This window comes from Elgaria multicarinata, chromosome 3 (genome assembly GCF_023053635.1).
Source record: "Elgaria multicarinata webbii isolate HBS135686 ecotype San Diego chromosome 3, rElgMul1.1.pri, whole genome shotgun sequence".
Taxonomy (NCBI): Eukaryota; Metazoa; Chordata; class Lepidosauria; order Squamata; family Anguidae; genus Elgaria; species Elgaria multicarinata.
In genome coordinates, this window is record NC_086173.1 from 121,920,680 (window position 1) to 121,938,278 (window position 17,599).

The 17,599-nt window shown below is 48.1% G+C and overlaps 1 protein-coding gene across 1 annotated transcript in view; it reads left to right on the forward strand.

Moving 5' to 3' along the window:
- Positions 1 to 2,810: 2,810 nt before the first annotated feature.
- The window catches only part of FGD5 (FYVE, RhoGEF and PH domain containing 5), a 178,803-nt gene continuing 164,014 nt past the window's right edge, over positions 2,811 to 17,599 (forward strand). The window contains exon 1 of the mRNA XM_063121407.1: positions 2,811 to 3,015. Within this exon, the coding sequence (XP_062977477.1) occupies positions 3,003 to 3,015 (13 nt within the window). The 5' untranslated portion in view covers positions 2,811 to 3,002. The remainder of the gene's footprint in view (positions 3,016 to 17,599) is intronic.

Sequence of the window (17,599 nt, forward strand, 5' to 3'; positions counted from 1 at the left end):
ACCACCCCAAATGCCACCCCATGCTTTCAGTGAAGGTTGGTAGCTCTGATTTCAGTGGGACTGTAAATCCATTCTGGGTTTCAGTCAGAAGCAACCAGAACTATCAAGGAGCTATCCATGGTGTTGAAGCTAGTTTGGGCATGGGGTTTAGCACCTTGGCTAGCTCCTTAAAGTTCTGGTTGGTTCTGACTGAAACCCAGAATGGATTCACAGACCCACCGAAATCGGAGCCACCAGCCTCCACTTCATGCTTTACTGCTCTTCTTTACGTTCCTGAGATTTAAGAACAACAAAACGCTTTTCCAATCTGTTTTAAAAAATACTTTGAATTTGTGCACTTTTGCATTTTAAATCCTAGCACCATCCTCTTTATTAAATTTCTATATAGCCCAATAGCCGAAGCTCTCCGGGTGGTTCATAAAAAATACAGGTGTACAGGTATATCTACAGGTATGAAGTGGAGTTTACTTCTGATGCCTTCATCACCTGTCACTTTCCGCCTGGTCGTTTGGCGGGGGTGGGGAGCACTGGGCTCTAGGCTTTGGCCCCGAGGTCCAACCCTGGTTGCAGCACTGCTAACGCAGGTGCAAATCCTGCCCCATCCGCGGCACTCGCAAAGCGCCATCTGGCAACTCTTTGCCAGCCTCAGCTCGCCATTCTGTAAAATGGCGATGGCGATGGCGATGATGATGATGATGATGATGATGATGATGATGATGATGATGATGACAACCAGCTGAAACAAACAGCAGCCGGGCGATCAGGTATGATCCATGAGGCTGGATAAGAGGAGGAGGAGGAGGAGAAGGAGGAGGAAATTATGTCACCCTCCCTAAGCGCGGAAAGAACAGGATTGCGCGGAAGGGAGGAGGGGGGAGCCCAAGCGCGCGCTTTAAAACGCGTCGCCCAGCCTGCCCAGGCGGAGGCTGGATCGGACAGAAGGACCCGCTTATCTCCGAAGGGAACCGCTTGGCTTTCGACCCCGTTGCCTCGGGAGCTGGACTAGCGATCGGCTTTCAGGTAAACCCCGCAGGCGGGAGGCGCAGGGCCAGTTCCGTCGCTCGCTTTGAAGCAGCAGCAGCGCAGCCGCCGCCTCGTCCCCCAGGGGCCGCCGCCGCCTTCCTTGCCTCGCTCCGGCAGACGCCCGTCCCCGGCTTGCGGCGCTGGAAGTGTCACCCAGTCACCTACTGCCGGATCCTTCTCGCGGGGGGGGGGGGGGGAAGAGGACTACGGCATCTTAAGCTCTTCCTGCCGACCTCTGAGGCGCACGGGCCTGGGGCCCCATCTCCCGGGCCGGAGCCAGGCTGCGTCAGGCTTAGGGGAGACCCCTGGGAATCAACTGGGCTGAAACAAGGCACGATTCACTTCAGCCCTGACGATTTCAATGGGAACGTTCTAAATCCGGATCCCCTGAAGTCCGGGGGACTTACTCCGGCGTGACAGCGTGTTCTAGTGGAAGAGTGGATGTGGAGTCCCCACCCCAACCCCCAAAAAAGAAACAAGCGAACGCTTTCACACAAACTGAGCTCAGCCTCTGAAGTGGTCCAAGTGAGTTCCCTTAGAAGGTCAGAAAGTGGCTTGGCTCGTTTGGGGATGGCACGGCAGGATTCTACACCAGCAGTTGAGGAGAATGGGACTGCTCTAGAGTAAGGACAGCGACGATCGCGACGTAGAGGCCTTGAGGATCGTAGAGGCGAGCTGCGCTGTTCCAGCTCAACCCGGGATGAAAACTGACTGATGAATCAAATGCCAGTGACTCGTCTGAGTGGGCGTGGGGGGCTAATTCAGGCAGCGTGAAAATCTTGCCCAGTGGAAAGAGGAATGGAGTTGCTCTCGCTGTGGCTTTTGTGCTAAACCTCTGTGTGTGTGTGTGTGTGTGTGTGTGTGAGAGAGAGAGAGAGAGAGAGAGAGAGAGAGAGAGAGAGAGAGATGGTTGTGATGCCACTGATCACTATTCGGGTGGAAGAGAGATAGATATAGATATATGCACACCTGTTCACACGAGCGATGAAAGGGTTAGGCTGGGCCAGATCAAAGGTCCATCCAACTCAACATTCTGTCCCCTACACCGGCCAGCCAGAGTTCACAGCAGTGACATCTTTATCAGTTAGCGCTTGGAGATAATGCCCGTAGCTAATTGCCACTTTGAGTTCCCCCTTCCCTCCTCCTCCTCCTCCTCCAACACTTTATCTAATCCTCCTGCAAAGCCGTGTATCCTAGTAGCAATCAATCACCACCACCACGCCCCACCCTGTTTCAGTGAGTTCCACTGGTTAACCCGAGAGCGCCACACGCTCCTTGGCCAAATTTGCCTTCACTCCGCTCGCCCTCAATCCGCAGCCGAGAGATGAGGGTGCGAGGAGAGGGAGTTCGGGGAGCGCTTTTCCCCAAGCCCGGAGGAGGGGGGAAGTGGCGTCGTCGTCCGCGGTCTCTTTAAATCCCGGCTTGTTTTGGCATTCCCGCTCCCCACCCCTCGGTTTCGTGGCTGCTTTGCAATCCCTGCGTGAGCAAAAGGGCTTCCTCTGCAGGGAAGGAAGGGAAATGCCTCTCGGCCGGAGGAGGTGGAGGAGGAGAATTGTAGTCGCAGCCGCAGCCCTGGGCAGCGCGAGGCGAGGAGCGAGCAGGGCTCTTCTCGCTGCCACAAGCTGATCGCGGCGAGGCTGGGGCAAGGCGACGCCGGCTCCCCGAGGCACTAACCGCCCGCGCTGCTGCTGCCGCCGGAGTGAGCTCCGGACAGTTTGGAGGCGAGAGCTCGGCGCTCGCTCGCTCGCTGCCTCCCTGCCCCCCCCCCCCCGCCGCCGCTCCACGCCTGGCTGCAAGTTGGCTGCGCAGATTTCCTCCCCCGCCCCCTTTCCGATCCCTCCATGCCCCGACCTGAACTTTAGCAGCCCCTGGGGCTCCGGCGGAGGGAGCCACCCTGAGCGCCTGGCTGCCGGGAACATGATTTGAAGCCGGCGAGGCGAGAGGGCGAGGGCGAGCTGCGCAGGGGCAGACTCCGGAAGATGAGCCACGCAGGTGAGGGGCTCAACGCTGGGGTGGGGTGGGGGAAGCGAGAAGGGGCCGTCGGAGAACGCTTTCCTGGGGGGGGAGGGGAGGGGAGGCTGGGGGACGGACCCCCGCGAAAGGCGCACTTGGCCGCTTCTCCCCAGGTTACTAGTCCGCAGGGTTTTGCCCAGAGCACAAGGGCGAGAAGCGCTTCCTGGCACGGAACTCTCCAGCCTTGTTCTCCGCGTCTTCGGGAAACTCTTTCAGCCTCCCCTGCCCCACGCGAAGGAAGCGAATCGCTTTCCCGGCCACGGGGGTTCCTTCCTCGAAGGCCGATGAGGATCGGGAGTCTGGTTATCCCTTGGTTGCCCTTTTCGCATTTCGGGGTGTGTGTGACTTCCGATGCCTCCCCCCCCCCTCCCTCAACTTCGGTCTCCATGGCCCTCTGCCGCCTTTTCTAATTCATTCTCTGTCCTACCTTATTTCTCTCTCTTCCTATCTTAAAATAAACTGCGAGGGGGGGGGCGGGAAGGAAGGAGGAAAGTGGATTAAGAGGGAGCGGGACGACCCGATCCTTCTGCACGTGAGGATCGTCCCGTTTCCCCTCCGCGACCCCTGCCAGCTCTCGACTCTTCCGCAGCCGAGGAGTCCCCTTGCTCCTTTTATGGAGCCGAGAGTTTGTGGTCGGGTCCCGTCCTGAGCAGCTGCCGTTGTTGGTCTGAATCAGGACGGAGCGGGGCCACCCTACGGAGTGGAGTCGGGATTGGGGGGGGGGGCAAAATCCAACATGTCCCATTTACAGTAAACCCATTGAAATGAATGGGACTTCAGGTTCCATTCATTTCAATGGGTTTACTCTAAGTGGGGCTCACCTTGGATCTTGTCTCCCCCCCCCCCCTCACTACCACCACCACCACCACCCCGCTTCTTTCTCTCCTTTCCGTCGAACGGGTCTTTCCCCGGCTGGCACAGAAGCGCTGCCCGCCCGGAGAGAACCAGCCGCCGCCGATCTCTGACACTGCGCTGTTTGTTATGCCGAGTCTGTCTTTGCTGCAGTTTATTTTGCGATTTGCTTCGGCAACAACGTTCGCGCTTGAGGTTAATTGGCGGAGCGGGGGAGGGGGAGGGGGCTCCCGGCTGCTTTCTGCTCGCCCTGGGCGGCGAAGGAGAAGAGGCCGAATCGGGCGGGGGAGCGCGCGGGGAGTGAAGACGTTGGGACGGGATTTCATCCGTGTGTGGACGGTACCGCGCGCTTCGCCTCGCTTGGGGCAGCGGGCAGAAGAATTGACCGTGTGAACGGCCGTTGAGACGGACTGACGAGCCTTCCCCAACCTGGCACCCTCCAGAGAAGCTGGACCGCAACTCCCATCATTCCCAGCCAGCTGGGAATTGTATTCCAACGCATCTGGAGAGCACCAGTTTGGGAAAGCCACGATCCACCCCCTCCAATTATTCTTCTCTTTCTGACCACTTTGGCCCATCCTAGTTTGCTACTTGAGTTTCCAAAGCCATACAAAGACGCCTTTCCAGCAGGAGGCGACACCATTGTTATGACTGGGGGTCGGTCAGTCAGTCTGTTTTTCCTTTTTCTTTGCAAAATCCCCCCCCCCCCCCAACCCGGGTGGCATCCAGGAAATAGATAGACAAGACATCCATTCAAATTTTCACATGCATGTGGGGTGGGGGGAGGGGGACTGCCACAGGACGGGTGGGTGGACAGACCTTGCCTAAGTCTGCACTCTGCAGGGGTTGTGCTGCAGTGGCAGTGCTCATCGCACTGAGTTATGAAGTTATTGTAGCAACTTCAATCATCCCAGTGAAAGCAGAGCTAAAAATGATGGTTCTAGGAGTTTTGAGTAATGACATTCATCCTCCACGTTGGAAATAATTGGCTATAGAGGCTTTTCTCGAAGGCAGTGTGCTCCAGAGTTTCTTAATCTTTGCCATCACGGCAAGTGAGTCCCAAAATGAGATGCAGGAAAGGAGACATTGGCTGAGTTCGGAGGACATGCTAATCAATGGTTGTTTCCCATTCTGTTCCTATTACCTTTCTTCTCGCCCCCCCCCCCTCCCCAGTTGATTAGCCTGTTGTCCGAACTCCGCCACACTGTGCGCAGGGGAGAGAATTGCATAAACAATGCTGCAGTACGCAAACAGAAATGGAAGTAGTGCAGCCTTTCCCCAACCTAGGGCTCACCTGATGTTTTGGAGTCCAGCTCCCAGCATTCCTGGCCATTGGTCATGGTGGCTGGGTGCCAGATTGGGGAAGACTGAAGTAGTAACTAGAGTGTGATTTGCTACTCAGAATTACTCTGTAACAAACCCAGATTTCTTCCACCTCACTACCATTGCTTAGGAGGACTTGGCTCATCTTAAGACCTGGGATTGAAAAGGAGCAGGAGGGGAGGGGAGTCCACAAACCAAGGGCAAGCCTCTGTGGGCCAGAGGGGCAACCTCCATGGATCAGATGAGGCCTGTGGGCTGGAGGTTGACCACCTGTGACTCCATTTGGATCACTTTGAGGATTGAAGGTGTTCACTCAGTGCACCCAGTTCCCCCGTTTCAACCATTGCAGCTCCCCAATCTGGTTTTAGGCAAAGATACTTGAAAGGTGGTCACACAGAGGAGGGCCAGGATCTCTTCTCGATCATCCCAGAGTGCAAGACACGGAATAACGGGCTCAAGTTACAGGAAGCCAGATTCCTGCTGAACATCAGGAAAAACTTCCTGACTGTTAGAGCAGTATGACAATGGAATCAATTACGTAGGGAGGTCGTGGGCTCTCCCACCCTAGAGGCCTTCAAGAGGCAGCTGGACAAGCATCTGTCAGAGATGCTTTAAGGTGGATTCCTGCATTGAGCAAGGGCTTGGACTTGCTGGCCTTATAGGCCCCTTCCAACTCTACTATTCTATGATTCTAAGAGTCTATGCCATCATTATACTTATTCTGGGGCAGATGTTTCTGGGTGCTTCCAGATGGAAGGCTCCTAGAGGTACCGATCCAAAGGCATTGTGCACCTATTCCATTTTTCCTCCTTTACAGATTTTATGTGGTAAGATGCAGGGGGGATGGACATGGAGGGTTACAAAAGGAAGGCATTGTCTGAAACCCCTGTAAAATTCCATGTTTGAATCAGGGCGATTGCAGGACAAAAGCCTCACCTTGCACTCACTGACACTAGGCCATCAGGTGGACCCTTTAATCTTGCTCCAGTTCTCCAAACATCCTGGTGAGCTTGGTTTGTGTGCAGCTGTGTTTCTTGCGAATTTGATATAATGATGCTTCCAGATGAGGCTTTTATCATGCCATCGCCCTACCTCATGCACAAAATTTTGTGGAGAGTCCAGATGACGATATCTTCCACTTGTGATTTCCCACCACTTCTTCCATCTTTGCTCTTACCAGAAAAGACCTCCATCAAGTAGGAAAAGATGGCATCGCTGCACAATAATGTTGCACTGGTAGCACTAGGAAGCATCCTTTGCCTCCAAAAAGGTCAACACTTCGTTTTGTTTTTGTGGTGCTCTAAAGGAAATGGGTAAAAAAACTAGTTACTGCTCTTTGAATAACCACCTCGGGGAATAACTGAACACAGACAAATGTTAGAGCAGATGACCTTCACGTATGTGGCAGCCGCAGAATACTAAGACTTGATTATTCTAAGAATTGACTTTTCTTCTATATTGACATTGAGTCCAAGGGGAAGAGAACAATGACCCAAACACCAGAATGATGTGAAAATGACCCTGAAAATGTTGGATAAATTTCATATTCTCTTTCCTTTTTTATTTGGACCGTGGATATTTATCCATGATATACCTGGCATTTATTCACATAGGGTGCATTATACTCCTGCAAGAAATAGCTTTGCAAGTGCAAGTCTTACATAGAAGGCAATTATATGATTGCTCTCACAAAGAATATGGCACACCATAGACTTCTCAAGATCTCCTCTTGTTCAATAGTAACCTTCCAAAAATATGCCACCCTAGCAAGAGCCCAATGCTTAGGAGGGCAGGGTGTGTGGCTTCCTCATCCCATGTCACTGATCACATGATTCACTTGGCCAATTAACATGGAGGGACCAGTAGATGTGATTTGGGTGTCTCAGACATCTATGAATAGGCTCTGCCATATTTGTGTTTTTTTTTCAAGGGAGACAGTTCAGATAAGGGTTAGGGTGCTGGATGCTGGCAGTTAAAATTTACCACCTGTGCTATTTTCTTGATCCAAACTGCCTTCCTAAAGCTATCATAGCAACATAGGAAGTTGCCTTATACTAAGCCCTATGAAGAGAAACTGAAGGAACCGGGCATGTTTAGCCTGGAGAAGAGAAGATTGAGGGGAGACATGAGAGCACTCTTCAAATACTTAAAAGGTTGTCACACAGAGGAGGGCCAGGATCTCTTCTCGATCCTCCCAGATTCCAGCTGGACATCAGGAAAAACTTCCTGACTGTTAGAGCAGTACGACAATGGAATCAGTTACCTAGGGAGGTTGTGGGCTCTCCCACACTAGAGGCCTTCAAGAGGCAGCTGGACAAGCATCTGTCAGGGATGCTTTAGGGTGGATTCCTGCATTGAGCAGGGGGTTGGACTCGATGGCCTTGTAGGCCCCTTCCAACTCTGTTATTCTATGATTCTATGAAGCCAGACCCTTCATCCATCTACCCTGGTATTGTTGGCACTGGCCCTGTTCAGAAGACACCTTAAACCACGGTTTTAACCATGGTGAATAAAGTAAAAGGCCTTATTCACTGTGGTTAAAGCCATGGCTTAAGGTGTCTTTTGAACGGGGCCACTGACTGGTAGCAGCTCTCCAGTTTTTCAGGCAAAGTTTTTTCTTAGACCTCCCTGAAGATGCTGGGGATTCAAACCTGGGATCTGCAGCATGCAAAGTAGGTGCTCTACCACTGAGCAACAGTCCCTTCCCACTTAGTAACATAGGCAGCTGCCTTATACTGAGTCATTGATCCATCCAGCCCAGTATTGTTGACACTGACTGGCAGCAGCGTTCTGGGGTTTCAGGCAGGGTGTGTGTGTTTCTTCTCCCCAGTGAGATGACAGACGAGTAACTGCTTCTCGCTCCATCTGACTAGCTTCTTTCCCAAACTTGAACAGGTGTATCTGAAATTCAGCAGATCAAGAGAGACTCCAATGGTTTTAAAGGGAAGGCCCCCACAGTGATAAATTTGCAAATCTTTACCAAATGTTTTGGGCTTCAAGGATTAAAGTATACAGATAGTGGTTCTTGAAAGCCAGACAACACAAATATGGTATTAATACATTTTATTGCTCAAACAGTCTAAGAGAATAATGATCTTTAGCTAAAATGAGGAGGATTACAAACATCCCTAAATACACACAAGTTATAATCACTAAAAGTACAATGGCAATAGTGGCAAGCATATTGATAACATAGTAAAAAACTAGCTTCCTCTCAATCTAACAGTCAATATCAAAGGTTCATATTTACCTTACTGGAAGGCATGGTGGGCAAAGCCAGCCTAAGCACGTATGGTGAGGTTTCTCGTTCTCCTAGGATCTCTTTCCCAAACTGATGAAACTCTGGCCTTTTATAACCCTCATGACACCAATGACCTCATCTTTAGTTTCGGACCTGGTCACACCACCATTCCCATTTTTCTCAATGTAACCAGGGCGCTTTCTACACCTAAGGGTTATCCCAGGAAAATGGAGGGATCGTCCCTGCCTGCTCCTGGGATCCCCTGTGTGTCATTTGGATGCAAAGGGGGCAGCATGGGCTCCGCTGCCAAAAAAGTCGGGGTAAGTGTCCGACTTCTTTGGAGTGGAGTTTCCAGGGTTTGTGCCCGGCTGGCTTCACAATGGCGGCTGTGTCGTGTAGATGACGTGCCGCTACTGCAAAGCAAACCCTTCGTGTAGATGTGCCCAATACTGACCTAGATGGATCTATGGTCTGAATCGGGATTAGGCAGCTTCCTATATCCTTGTTGTAGGAGTGGCTGTAAGGTAGATCTGGTTCTACTGCTGGATCTCTGGATGATGTGAAGTAGATCATCATGGATTTCTGATTCTCAATTGTTTAACAATAGCAACAACAAAGGACTGTGAACTCCATTCAGTTCTGGTGTTCAGAATCCTAGGCTGAGCGGGGCGGGGGGTAGGCTTACATGCACGCCCATGTGTTTCCTGCCCCGCCCCCTGCTTTGGGTCTGTTTGTGTTGCAGGAGGAGGCCTGCATAGACTTCCAAATATGTCTTCTGCATCAGACTGCAGTTGGTGAATCTCAGGTTTTAGTAAAAATAAAAATAAAGTAGATTGTGCAAGCCTGAAGTCCGCCCAGCTCTGTCCTCTTAGCTCCAATCTAACTGCACATGTACAGAGGGCTGCACATGCGTAGCCTGCTTCTAGATAGATAATTGAGTTTTGGGAACTAAGGTTTGGCTTAACCACTACTGCTCTTTGCCCACATGGGCCAGGTTTTATCCTCCTCTGCCAGGGTCTGTCTGCCAGGGGTTACATGACTGAATCACATTTATGGGTGATAACAAAACTTACATGGTAAAAGTTCTGACCTGTAGATTTGGTATCCCTAAAGCCCTGGTTTCATTTTGATGGCAGGAGAGGAGTAATTTAAGTAACTAAAACATTGTGCATGGTATCTCTGCAAAACAGCTTTGTGCTTATATTCTTGCCTAAATTTCCAGTTAAACTTTACAGTAAGGCTGTTAGGTGTTTCTTTTCTTTTTTAAAAAAATGCTTGGGGAAGTCTTTAAACGAACATTTAGGACAAAGTTGGTGATTAACAATGCAATCCGATACCTGTCTATTCAGAAGTCCCATTAAGTTCCTTGGGGCTTACTCCCAAGTGAGCAGGTATAGGTATTCCAGCCAAAGTAAGCTGTGGACTGAGCCAAAGCATCCCTGAGATTAACAGGAATATTTCTATTTAAAAAGTAGAAGAAAGATGAATTCTGCATGAGCTTTGGCTTGACTGCATGTAAGAAAGACTGGGCAATGGAAGGGAGAGACAGAATAAAGACAAATATAGTTTTCTTTCCCATCATTTCCATCATTGCTTTGTCATCATTCCTCTCATGGCAGCTTACGTTTTACACCCATAAAATATACAGGAAAATAGGAAGCTGCTGTACACAAGGTCAGACTATTTTTGTACACCTAGCTCAGACTTTATTATTTTTATTGTATCCATTTTTATTACGTTTTTATTTATTTTTATTTATATACAGGAAAATAGGAAGCTTCTGTACACCTAGCTCAGAGTTTATATTCTACCTGATCCTTTTAATTGGATATGTCAGGGACTTGAAGCAAGTGTAGTAACCCTGATCAGTAATCTGGATGGCAAACCACCAGGAGCCCCATGTACAGAAATCCTAAGGATTGAATTTGGGACCATCTGCATCAAAAACACAAGTGTTCCTAATGATCTAGGGTCCCCTCTCCTAAAAGAGGAAGCATGAAGTCCTCACTAGATAATGGATGGGAGGCCAAGGCTCAAACCCATGAGGTTGGATCCAGTGCTAGCTGTCCACCAGCAGAATAGAAAGCACTGTAAGAAGGGCTTTTCCCTCCTGGATGCAGCCCCCCATGCACCTTCAAATCTGCTATGAAGCGTTGTGGGGACCCTCTGGAGCAGATTGTGGGGGGAGCTGCAGGAGGAAGGAGACCAAGGGGAAGTCTCATTGTGTGAGCAGAAGTACATTTGTGTGATACTGGATTAACCCATGGATTTAGCAATATTAGCCCCACATCCTGATGAACTGAGTTAGCTGGCTTTCATTATTCTTATTTTTACTAGTGCAAAGTCTGTGTCACCATGGAGGCTAGGAGTCTGAGAATGATTGGATAAAAATATATTTGCCCATTTCCTTTGTGACTGGAACAACTTTACACTTTTAAAATACATATACTACAAATAAACCAACATAGGTGAGAACAAAAATATAAAAAGATGTTCTTTTAAAAAAGATCGTTTAGCATTTCTTGAAGTTTGGGATTGAAAATGTGTTTAGGTTTTTCTCTCCTCCCCCTGGTGTCTTTTCAGCTCTTTCTCCTCAGCTTCTCTTCTTCCTACTCTAACTATTTCCAATTGCCTTTTCTTCCACCCCTGTCATTTTATTGGCCCAGCACTCTAGGAGTAAGCATTATTACACATGTAAACACAAACTGTGTCACACATTACATTACATGCACAATGTGGGGCATATACATTAACCTCTACTTTGCCTCATTCCTCTCCCTTCCCAAGCTGCCTAAAGCTTAAGTTCAAAGTTTCAAAATTTTCTGCATGTCTACACTGCTCGAGCTTCAGTTTAAAAGAAACATGAGCAAAACTGGTCTGGTAGATCTCTAGTAACCCTATTCTTATATAAGATTACACTTGTATTCCAACGTTATTCCTCAAGTGAACTCAAGCCGGGGTTCATAACTGCACTTACCAAGCAGTTGCTAACAGCTTCTTCTTTTCCAGCCTATCCATGTTTACTCAGAAGTAAGTCCCACTGCATTCAATGGGGCTCATTCCCAGGGAAGTGGGGATAAGATTTCAGCTGTAATCTGGCAAGAGTCCTTGCCTCCTCCGGAGCTGTGATGCCTTGCTTCTTTCTGAGTTTGTTTGAAGCTCAAAGGGAAGGAGCCCTAGACCCTACCCAACTCAGAACTGCAGGGAAGGAGGCAGCTTGTCGTTGCACTGGGCTCTGGGAGCACTTGGAGTACTCTGTATGGTCGCAGGCAAGATCCTGCCTCCCCACTTGGGGAAGTTGTCAGGGTTAGTAGGGAGCACAAATTTCAGATGATGACGATGAATCATTCTTTACAAACTAAAATAAAACAACAGGCTTCAAGTAAATTCAAAACAGCCGTACTTTGTTTTGTTTTTGAAAACCCAAACACCTCTGTACTTGTGGCACTCCTTGAACATTGGACTATGTGGGTCACATGAGGGCAAATTGTGGTGCCACTGCAAAAAAGGATCTGCCCATTAGGGCTGCCAGCTTAGCCTCAAATGGTGGTGGAATACAAAGAAGGCAGGGAATCTGTGTTGCTTATTTATTTTGATTCCACACTGCTCTTCCCTCACGGACCTCAGAGCCTCCCTAGGAGGTCTTCCATCCAGGCAGCTGATACAGCTAGTCCACCCCCTGGGAAATTCCATTAATGTTATTGAATCTATTTTGGCTTCCCTCTAAATTCCTCAGATGTTTCTCATGAGAAGGAATCTCACAATTTGCTTCGAAATCTGCTTTAGTCAAAATCCAGTGACACTTGTTTGTACACCCACTGAGAAAACACACTAGTCCAGCCTTCCTCAAGCTGCTGCTGTCCAGATGTTTTGGGCCACAACTCCCATCTATCCTAGCCAGCATGGCCAATGGTCAGGAATGCTGGGTATTGTAGGAGGGAGAGGGCTGTTGTTGTACTTGTGTCCTCCTTGTGGGTTGACAGCTGGATGACCGCTGTGTGAACAGAGTGCTGGACTAGATGGGCCCTTGGTCTAATCCAGCAGGGGTCTTCTTACATTCTAAAACATCCAGAGGGTGCCAGATTGGGTAGGATGACCATATGGAAAGGGAGACAATGCTCATGTATCTTTAACAGTTGTATTGAAAAGGGAATTTCAGCAGGTGTCATTTGTATGCATGTACCACCAGGTGAAATTCCCTCTTCATCACAATAATTAAAGCTGCAGGAGCCCTGCCCCCTTGCCCAACTACAAAAGAGGACAGGGCTCCTGCAGCTTTAACTGTTGTGATGAAGAGGGAATTTCACCAGGTGCTGCATGTAAACAAATGACACCCAATGAAATTCCCTTTTATATACAACTGTCAAAAATACATGAGCCCTGTCCTCTTTTCCATATGGTCACCCTAAGATTGGGAGAGGCTACACTAGTCATTTTGAAGCTCTCTTAGTTTTCTTTCAGATGTTTTGTCTGGGGCAGACACACACACACACACCCAAGTTTGGTTTAGGTGAAATCTTGGTAGTATTTCTCAGAGCCTAGTCTCCTTCAGTTCAATGATCAAATTCAGTTTTGGAGAAGCTTTGAAGGGCTGAAAGCAAAAGGGGGTGTGAAGAAAGGCAAAAGGAGTGCAGCCAAAATACCCAAAATACTAGCATATTTTACTCTAAAGCTCTTACTGGTAGGAACTAAGCTTTCAGGAAGGCATTTCAACGTTTTAAAAATGGGGAGAGATGAAACTGCGCAAAATCCAGAAAACTACTGATTGATGAGCAGATGGGGGAAACAGCTGGGGCCAGTTGCAGATTTGGCCTGCAGGCCTGAAGTTCAACATCCCTGGCCTACTAGTCCTCATGGAGGACACAGAGCTGCCACCAAGAGCATCAGTTCTGCAGCCCTGCATCTTCTCTGTAATGCTTAGCAAAAGATATGTGATATGACAAAGCCTGTGTGCACCAGTTGCTGAGAACCTGGGTGGGAGGGTGCTGTTGCACCATGTCCTGCTTGTTCATCCCTGGCCGATGGCTGGTTGGCCACTGTGTGAACAGAGTGCTGGACCAAATGGACCCTTGGTCTGATCCAGCACGGCACTTCTTATGTTCTTAGGGTCAGAAATTATGAATGAAGCAACAGCGAATGAAGTTGAGCAGAGACGGATAAACTCTGAGAACACGATGGTATTGCATCAAATGTGACATGATGTTCTTGGGAAAATGTGGGTCTCCTTCCCTTGGCAGTACCACACTTCCGTTATAATCCTAGCATCTAGTTTGGCCATCCTATATAAACACAACTTGCTCCACCCAAAGAGGGAAACTAGGGGTTTTATCCAATGTCAGTCCTACTTAGAGTAGACATATTGAAATGAATTGGTTAGACTAACGTTGGATACAACCTTAGGGTGGCACTTATGCATTGCCAAGAAAAAGAAGCTAGACCTTCATAAGATTTGCATGTGCTAATTTATATTAATAGATGCAAATGTAGACATAATGGCTATAATTTAAATAGAAATACAACACCTCTCACCATAGTGGGGAAAACAGTGACCAGGTGAGTTGTGTGCCAGCTCAGTCTGCTATTGGGTAACTCCAAGTCTCCTCCGCCTCTCTCCATCTTTATCTTTAACGTGGACTTTGACTGGACAGCCTTTCAAATAGAGGATACCTTCAAACAGAGGACTGGCCTCTGTAAAACAGGCCACCTGAAGTGAAACTCGTGTGTGTGTGTGTGTGTGTGTGTGTGTGTGTGTGTGTGTGTGTGTGAAATCAGTGACATCTTGAAATTATTTACTGTTTCATCCTGGGATATCGTTGATGACAGCTCAGATGGTTTATAACATCAGCAGAGCTCCTCTGGCTGGAATTATTTCCTTGTAAATCACTCCAGCCCATCAATTTAACAATCTCTGTAACATATGGGAATCAGGTCACAAAGCATATGCTCCAGATTTATCTAAATTCTGAAAACAATGTTAATATGGCTTATCTGCACAGCCCTATTAAACAGTGGTTTATTGTCTGGTTAAGATAGCCTGAGGAGCCAAAATTAGCATTTGTAGACTTCCTCTCAGTGCAGTATTTCTGAAATGAGTTAAAATAAATGAGGATAAAAATTCTTATTCTTTTTATTATAGTCAGTAATGGTGGCTCTCCACTGTTGGTTCCAGTGTTACTGAGCCTGGAAGTATCAATGACACGGAATAGTCTTCGTTGTAAAAATCAATGGAAACTGCACAATTAAACACCAAGAAGACCCATTATTTCTAATGGGATTTATGCACATCTTAACGTATCCAGATTGTGCCCATGTCCACACACTCAAAGGCTATGATGTCCATATAGAACCAGCCTTTGCCAACATGGTGCCCTCCAGTCATTTGGCACTATAACTCCCATCAGGCATAGCCAGCGTGGCCAATAATCAGGGATGGTGGGAGTTGTTGTCCAAAACATCTGGAAGGCACCGGTTAGGAAAGCTAATATAGACTATCCATAGGACCAAAAGCTTCTTTATCAACATAAATGTTATGGGTAGCTCCATGTGCTCATATCTTGATATTAAAGTGAGTACATAAGTCCATTTGGAATGGACCTTTGCAATGGGATTATAGGACAGAGTGAAGTCCTATAGGCCATAAGTGAGCATAATAATGCATCTGTGACCATAATCTTAATGATGGATTTAGGCTTATCTAATGTAAGAAGCCATAGCCAAATGGTAGAGCACCTGCTTTGCATGCCGAAGGTCCCAGGTTCAACCCCAGGCATCTCCAGGACTGGGAAACTCCTCTCTGAAACCCTGGAGAGCTGTTTCCAGTCAGCATTGACAATACTGGGTGAGATCCACCAATGGTCTGACCCAGTATCAGGCAACTTCCTATGGGTTTTTTTAGAGTAGTGATTCTCAAATTGTGTCCTGGGCTCCCCTGAAAGACAGCTTGCCCTCCAGGAATGGATCTTCCCTTGCAACGTACAGCCACAAGAGCATGTTCATGTGTGTTCAAGGGTGGGATTTTTTTAATCTTTGTAAACCAACCAGAGAGTTCCGGCTATGGGGTGGTATATAAATGCAATAAATAATAATAAATAATAATAATAAATTGACCACCACGCAAAGCATATTGATTTGTCAGTATGCCTTCCATAAAGCTCTCCAAATATTGGGAAAGCTAATGGCTTGGATCCAAAGAGTGTGTGTGTGTGTGTGTGTGTGTGTTTATGTACAAAGACCTAAAATTGTTCTATGTTTTGGAAATGGGGTTCTGCTCATTTTTCATCCTCACTGCAGTGAATGCTGCAGGTTGGGGAAGGCTGCTCTACAGGGTTCCCCAGCTCCTGGACAGCGGCCTTTTCACAGGGTGCAATGGGGGAGCAGGGGCAAGGGACCAGAAGGCGTGAACTTAAAAGGAACTCATGAAGTTGACATGAAGTCAAGCCATTGGTTCTTCAGCCCAGTAGCAGCAGCCCTCCATACCTCAAGCAGAGGTTTTTCCCACCCCTGCTCACAGGGCCAGCCATTACATAAGGCAGATTGAGGAGGCAACCACCTCAGATTGCAGATGTTGGGGAGCAGCAGCAGCAGCCCCAGGCTGTTCCCCTCTGTTAGAGGACAAAGCTCACGTGTCCTGTCCTGGGCTTCCTAAACTAGCCTGCTGCCTCGGTGCAGTGGAGGAGGCTAGGCCATGACCAGTAGTAAGGTTCAACTGCCAGTCCAGTTGGCTTGTGGGAGGCATTTGTAGAAGGTCACTCTTCTACTCTCTGGATTCCAGACGGAAGTCCAGAAGCACTGGCAGTTTCACTGCCAAATGGAAGAACTAGAACAGGGATGGGGAAAGTGTGGGCTTCCCGATGTCATTGGGCTGCAGTTTCCATGTAGAGATGGGTGAATGAGTGACATCTAAGATCGCTAGGATTCTCTGGACATCATTTTGCCGCTGATCTCATGCTTGATTTCTGTTTGTGGTCCTGTTCGCTCTGCGTGAATGGGAAAATTGTGCAAATCAAGAAGCCATTGAATGCAAGATTTGCGCAAATACCAAAATTCAAGAATTTGATGGGGAAATTGCACAACTTTCCTCCACAGGCTAAAGCGGAGCTGATTCAGTCTGTAGGGAAATTTGTGTAAATTAGGAAATTTGCTCAATATCAAAGAGGGAAAATTGCACAAATTAATTGTGAGCATATGTCCAGCAATTTGCAAACGTTTTCAATGGACACTTGCTTACGCTTGTGTTCAGGGCTTCAAATTCTCATACATCCCTATACCCATCATCCCTCATCATTGGCCAAGCTGGCTGGGGATGATGGGAGTAACAACATTTGGAGGACCACAATTCCCCACCCTTGGCATGACAATAGCATCTTCCGCTTTTCACTGTAGGAGGGATTGTGATTAGAGACAATTTTGTTCAGCGAATTGAAGATGATATGTTCGCCCACGCTGCATTTCACTCTTCCATTACAACACCATGATGTAGCCAATCATTCCACTCCAGTCTGTGCTCACAAGCCTTGTGGTGGGTCCTTGGTCTCCAAGGACAACTGCAAAGCCTTTTTGACCAGAGATGACAGGAGAACACAAGTCACCACCAGCATGTATCCATCACCATAAAGCAGGAATGGCCAATGTGTGGCCTCCAGATGTTGCTGGACTTCAACTCCCATAATTCCTCCCCATTGGCTATGATGGCTAGGGCTGACAGAAGTTGCAGTCCAACAACATCTGGAGGGCCATGTGCTCCCCATTGCTGTTGTAGCGAAAATCAAAAGCCTGTCATTTTTTACTGCTTTCACTTTTTAAAAAACAACGAAAAAAGGTTTGTCTCCTGCCTTAGAGATCATTGCATGAGAATTCCTCTGAGTCTTTGAAATTGTGACTGAATGGGCTTTCTGGAAAGGGATGTCACCCTGCTGGAACTGAGTCTCACCCAGAGGAAAGTGGACAAGCGGAGGAAGAAGCAGAGGCTGGCGAGGAAACCTTAAACAATAAGGGGAGGAGGAACATAAGAAATTGTCTGATCCCAAACGGTTTTACTTAGGTACAGGGTGTTTTTCCCTCCTCCAGCCCCGCAGTTCAGTGACACAAATCTTGAAATAAGCATGTTTACACCTACACAGTTCTATTTGTACATTGTTGCTTTTGTCC